Source organism: Mastomys coucha, unplaced genomic scaffold (genome assembly GCF_008632895.1).
Source record: "Mastomys coucha isolate ucsf_1 unplaced genomic scaffold, UCSF_Mcou_1 pScaffold19, whole genome shotgun sequence".
Taxonomy (NCBI): Eukaryota; Metazoa; Chordata; class Mammalia; order Rodentia; family Muridae; genus Mastomys; species Mastomys coucha.
Genome location: NW_022196901.1, coordinates 19,033,677 through 19,039,481, shown reverse-complemented (window position 1 = coordinate 19,039,481; position 5,805 = coordinate 19,033,677). Strand labels below are relative to the sequence as shown.

The following is a 5,805-nucleotide window of genomic DNA, read 5'->3' as shown; positions in this document are numbered from 1 at the left end:
CCCCCCTCAGGCCGCAAGTTCATCATCGCAAACGCCCGCGTAGAAAACTGCGCTGTCATCTACTGCAACGACGGCTTCTGCGAACTGTGCGGCTACTCGCGGGCCGAGGTGATGCAGCGGCCCTGCACCTGCGATTTCCTGCATGGGCCGCGCACGCAGCGCCGTGCCGCCGCGCAGATCGCGCAGGCCCTGCTGGGCGCCGAGGAGCGCAAAGTGGAGATCGCCTTCTACCGGAAAGATGGTAGGCGGGGCCGGGGCGTGGCTATGGTGAGGGGCCAGGCCTGGCGAGAACGAGCGTGGATGAAGGTTGGGGGTGGGGGGCAGTAGGGTGGGATTTGTAGTTGTTGGAGGCTGGCGAACCTTGCGGGTCCCTTGGGGGCGGCCCCCCAGGCGTGGGCGTGGCCCCATGTCTGGGAGCGGGTGTGGCCTTGGTCTCAACTCTGGTGGGTGGGCGTTCCGAGTGGCCTTGGAGGTACTAAGGTTGAGGGGACCTGGCATGGTAGCTCTCGTACTTTACACCTTGGCAGTGTGACTATGTTGAGCTTGGTAGGCTGACATTTGACTAAGCCAGGATGGTAGGTGCGTGCGTGCGTGCGTGGATGATGGTTACAGGGCAATGTGGGGGCTGGCGCTGGCGCTGGCTCTTAGCCACCGGATTCTAGCTACCTGAAGGGCAGCCTGTGCCAGGTGACTTTCTGGAAGAAATGGAGCGCAGGGCAGAAGGATTGTATCTGCTGCCATCTTCTGCCTTCCTCTCTCTGTGTTCAACGACACCTCTTCCCACAACCTCAGTTACCTTTGTCTGGTCTGCAGAACACCCTGCCCCTCCCCTCAACTCCCTTCTAGCCAGGTGTCTCTGCTCAGCCACCACCTCCCAAGCCAGCTGCTCTGGGCTTCCGGAGAGCAAAGTGGAGAGCGGATAAACACACTGGGTGGAGCTGCCCTCTCAACTAGGCCTGAGCGGCGGGGTGGGCTCTGCTCAGGGAGGTCAGTGAAGTGGTGAAGTGGTGGGGTAGTGGGTATTGGAGGGCTCGGAAAGGGCTCCAGAATACTCACCAATGAGTATTTCATAAGCTTCCCTATATCCCTGGAACCCAGATCTTGAACACAGAGCTGCCTACAGGAAAGGCAAAGTTCCTGCTCTGAGGGAGCTGGTTGCCTAGCCACAATGAGCACACCCTGCCTGCTGCAAGCTCCAGCTGGCTTCCTTTGCGGGTGTGTAGCCTGTGATATCCTTGGACGACACTCGGAGGGTATGCACCACTAGTGCCCTTTGCTGGAGAATTTGCATGCACAAATTGCAGTTCTGACTCACAGGCTGGTAAGGGATAAAGTTGTGGGAAGCTCATTGGGCTGTGTGACCTTGTGTAATCCTCACAGCATCCCCGATGTTGTTAGGGTCCAACAACATCGAGTCTGGGAAGACCCCAGACTCAAATAGTATGCAAAAGCAAAGAGCATTTATTCTGCAGAAACTACTAGCATGGGGTCAACTGTCATCAAAAAAGTAAAGACTTGAGGGGTTCATAGGCCCCTTTTTTGCAAGGTAAAGAGAGTTTTCTAATATGATTGCTGGGGCCAAATCAGTGACATTAGTACAATTTGGACTGGCTATTATGTTAGTATGAAACCTTGAAGAATCTCAGAAACTAGCTCAGCTGTGGCCTTGTTATCTCCTCTAGCCAGGTGTCCCAGGAGCTCCCTAAGTCAGGGTTGTCACTGATCAATGACCCATTGTTGGTGGCTTTCTCTGAGGAGCCCAGTTTGCTTCCTGGGAAATTGAAATTTTATTCCCAGGGTTTTTGGACCTCTCAATACTGCCTTTTATCTCCTAAGGAGGATGAAACTAAAACTTAGAAGAAGACTGTTCCCTGAGCCATACCAATTGCAAGCATCAGTGCTTGGAGTGGAGTTCATGTCTGACCAGAGTCATGCCATGCTGTTCTGCTCTGTGACACGCACTGACAAGGACACCAGAGAACTAAGCAATCTGTGCTTCACACACATTTAAATATCCAAACCACAGGTGTATATGTGCATGTGCACACAGAACTACTGGGGTCAGGTGTAATGTGAGAATCTTCCACCAGCCAAGTCAGTTGATTTCCACAATTTTGTCTCAGTGCTTGGGATCTTGGGATGCTGGGGTTCCTTTTTTCTTCTTCTTCAGAACTGGGGATCAAGGCCAGGGCCGTGTGTGATGGGTGTGAGTGCTTCCACGTGTGTGTTTTGAGGTCAGAAGACAATTTTATGGAGTTAGTTTTCTCCTTCAACCTTTACATGAGTTCCGAGAATCAAACCCAGGTCGTCAGGCTCGTATGGGAAACCCCTTTACCCCGTTCGTTACCCGCTGAGCCCGTGCTTGCGTGTTTCCTCTCTCCCTTTCTCTCCTCATTTATTTACTTATTTATTTTTTAGCAGGGTCTTGCACTATGCAGATATAGCTTGCTTTGACTCAATGCGATCTGCCAGCCTCCGTGCCCCAAGTGCTGGGACTCAAGGTGTGCACTACTGTATCTGGACCTAAATTTATTTGTTTTGAGACAGTAGCTCACTAAGTTGTCCTGGTTGGCCTTGAACTCACCCCATAACCTGGGTGGGCCTTGAACTTTTCCAACCTCCAAAGTAGCTGAGATGATAACCCTGCATCACTAGGCTCACAGTCTTCCCACAGTGAGCACACTCTAATCCCATAGTGGATACTGTTTGTGTTTGTGGATTTGGCATCAAAGAGGTTGGACTCATTTTTGTCTTTGGCAGTAGCATGGGTGTAGCCTTCTCAAGTAGTGTGGGTCTTTTTGGCTCATGCTGACTCCTTTGGGAGAGTCCTGAAAAGGTGCTGTTGTGGAATCTTGGGGGAATTTGGAAGACCACCCAATCTAGCCATTGGGTAGCAGGTGGAGAAGCTGCAAGGCGGAGGATCTGTTGCTAGCGTATCCATGAAAGGAATGGACCTATAATCCAGGTCCCTGTGCAGGCCTAAACTTTGTGCCTTCTCCAGGTTACTACTCCAAATGGGGCCGTGACCTAGGAAACTCTACGCTGCTGCTCTCTCCTGCCCCTCTTCTCACCTAGTTTCCATGGGGTTCAGATAACTCCCAGTGGACAACGGCTTGGCCTAGGACCTCAGTGAGCTGGGGCCCCACCTTTGGCATTCTAGGCTGAGGGCAATGCAGACAGATTCTTCAGCCTCTCTGTCCTTTGCCTTGTGACACAAAGTTCCTCATTCCATCTTTGTCACCTGACCTGGCCTGCCTCTATGTGTATGTGTGTATGTTGATTTGTGGAATATGTACCGATTCAGAGAAGAAATGTGCTAATGCCATCTCCTGTTTTTGTCCAAACCTTTTCTGGGCCAGCCCTGGAAGAGAAGGTTCTTGGGCTGTAGCCCCGGGGAGGGAGAACAACTAGGGAGGAGGCAGGGCCTTTTGCTGGCAGGCGCCTCTAAGGACAGCTGCGTTGTGTCGGAGCCTCTAACTCAGCTCTGTGCAGCGTCAGGGTCTGGAGCCAGACAACCCCATTATTTAGTTGCTGGGGCTGCTGGGAGGTGGGGAAGCTAGACTGGGGGAGTGTGGGTGGAGGACAAGACATAGTGTGCCCAGTTCACTGGCCGTGTGCTGATACCCCTTAACACAGGCCCAGGATCAGAATGGAATTGTGAACAGCAGAACCCTGTCCTGCAGGTCTGGCAGGATATGACATTTCTGTGGAGGCACTGCAGGCAGCAGGTGCTGGATGGGTACACACCTTGCCCTACACTGACATGGTGGGGGTGGAGGAGATGTAGCTCTTCCTCTCCCTGGCCCTTCTATTGTCTTTGCTCTTTGTTCCCACCTCCCTGCTGTCTCCCCTCCTGCCTGCCTGCTGTGCCCCCCTCCTCTCGGCAGCTCTTCCTCCCCACACTCAGGCCTCCCTGTCTTTGTGTCAGACCGGCCTGCCTGCTCCTTTCCCCTCCATTTTCACCTCTTTCTCCTTTTGTCTATTTCTTCTGATCCTTCATCATCCTGGAACCAAATTCTTGCTTCTTTCTGTGTCCTGTTTACTCACCCCATCTCTCAGGCCTTTGTCTCAAAGGCTTTATCTGTCTTCCCATACCTCTGACTGTCCTTGCCCTGTCTCTCTGTCCCTGTGTCCCCAGGAGCCTGTGTGTGGGTGGAGATGGGGTTGTCTCTAGAGAAGAGTCTATCGGCTTCTTCACTCCAGCTGTAGGCCAGTTGCCATGGCAACAAGGTCAGAGGGTCCCCACTGCTACAGCTGATGCTGTGGCTTGGGGGGAGGGGTTGGGACCTTCGGTCCAGGCCAGCTCCCCAGTGGCCCAGGCCGTTAGTTAGTTCTGGTCTTCTCTCTTCTCTGCCTTTCCTGTTCACTTAAGTCAGAGGTCCTGCTCTGCTCCTGCTATGGCTTTGTCATATCAGACACCTCCCTACCCCCACTTCCCAGTTATGTGTCATCCGAGTAGGTGAAAAGGTGCTTTCTCTGAAGGTGGAGGTTTTGAGGGGGAAGGCAGAGGTCAGAGGTCAGTGCCTAGCTGTTTTTGTGTTCTGTTCATGGGAAGCAGCCTGGGCTTTTCTATGGACCCAAAACCATTGGAGTGCTTATCTCCCAACCCCCTTTTAACTCTGTAATCCTAGCTAGGTAGACCAGGCTGGCCTTGCTAAGATTAAAGGCGTGCTCCCTTCTGGGGAGCACAGGTATCCCTGTTTTTCTGGTCAGGATCTGGTATAGTCTGGAGCCTGGGGCAGGTGGTAGCTTCTGGCAGGGCCTGCCTCCAGCTGTCTGTGTGTCTCTGCTAAGCACTTTTCTCCTAGCTTCCCTGTGGTGGGCTGCCCTGGGCTGCTGAGGGCTTCCTGTCCATGAGGTTAGGGAGGTAGTATTTCCTCAGAGGCCCTGGGCCTGGACAGTATTGGGGGGGGGTGCCTGCTGCTCCTGTGTGTGGTGTCTCCGAAGCCCCAGAGGAACTATGTAAATATTTGTGCAGAGCTGTCGGTGGAAGCAGAGTTGACAGTGGCCTTGGGCTCTGGGGAGGGGGACTGGAACAGCAGGAGGGTTCACTCGGTGGTGGGAGGTGGCTTCCTGTGCGTGCCTGTGTGCGAGGAAGCCCTTTCCTACTTGGCCTCCCTGAGGATGCCAACCACCTCTCCTAGAGAACGCTCACTGGCCAGAGATTGATCCTCCTCCCCTCTAAAACCTGCCTCCCACCTTGTGTGCAGAAGTATCTGGCCCCCCATGGGTGAGGGAATGAGATGTGACTCTGGAACATGCAGGGAACTCTGAGTCACAGTCAGAGAGGAGCCAGAGGGACACTGGACTAAGTTCTAGCTGAGGAGGGTCCCAGTGACAGCTGACACCCCTCTTTGTGCATAAAGATCTCCAGGCTGTATTCTGGGCTTGGGTATTTGTCAGCCAGCCTGGAATTACCCAGCAGGCCAGCATCCTGCCTGTACCTGTGCCTGTACCTGTACCTGTCCCTGTGCCTGTGCCTGTACCTGTGCCTGTGTCTGTACCTGTACCTGTACCTGTGCCTGTGCCTGTGCCTGTGCCTGTGCCTGTACCTGTACCTGTGCCTGTACCTGTGCCTGTACCTGTACCTGTCCCTGTGCCTGTGCCTGTACCTGTGCCTGTGTCTGTACCTGTACCTGTACCTGTGCCTGTGCCTGTGCCTGTACCTGTACCTGTGCCTGTACCTGTGCCTGTACCTGTACCTGTACCTGTACCTGTACCTGTGCCTGTACCTGTGCCTGTGCCTGTGCCTGTACCTGTGCCTGTGTCTGTACCTGTACCTGTACCTGTGCCTGTACCTGTGCC

The 5,805-nt window shown here is 53.8% G+C and overlaps 1 protein-coding gene across 3 annotated transcripts in view; it reads left to right on the top strand.

Annotated features, from left to right (window-relative positions):
• The window catches only part of Kcnh2 (potassium voltage-gated channel subfamily H member 2), a 35,057-nt gene that overhangs the window by 3,118 nt on the left and 26,134 nt on the right, over nucleotides 1-5,805 (top strand). For all 3 annotated transcript variants that reach the window (XM_031380139.1, XM_031380137.1, XM_031380138.1), the window contains exon 2: nucleotides 11-241. In XM_031380139.1, the coding sequence (XP_031235999.1) occupies nucleotides 11-241 (231 nt within the window). The remainder of the gene's footprint in view (nucleotides 1-10; nucleotides 242-5,805) is intronic.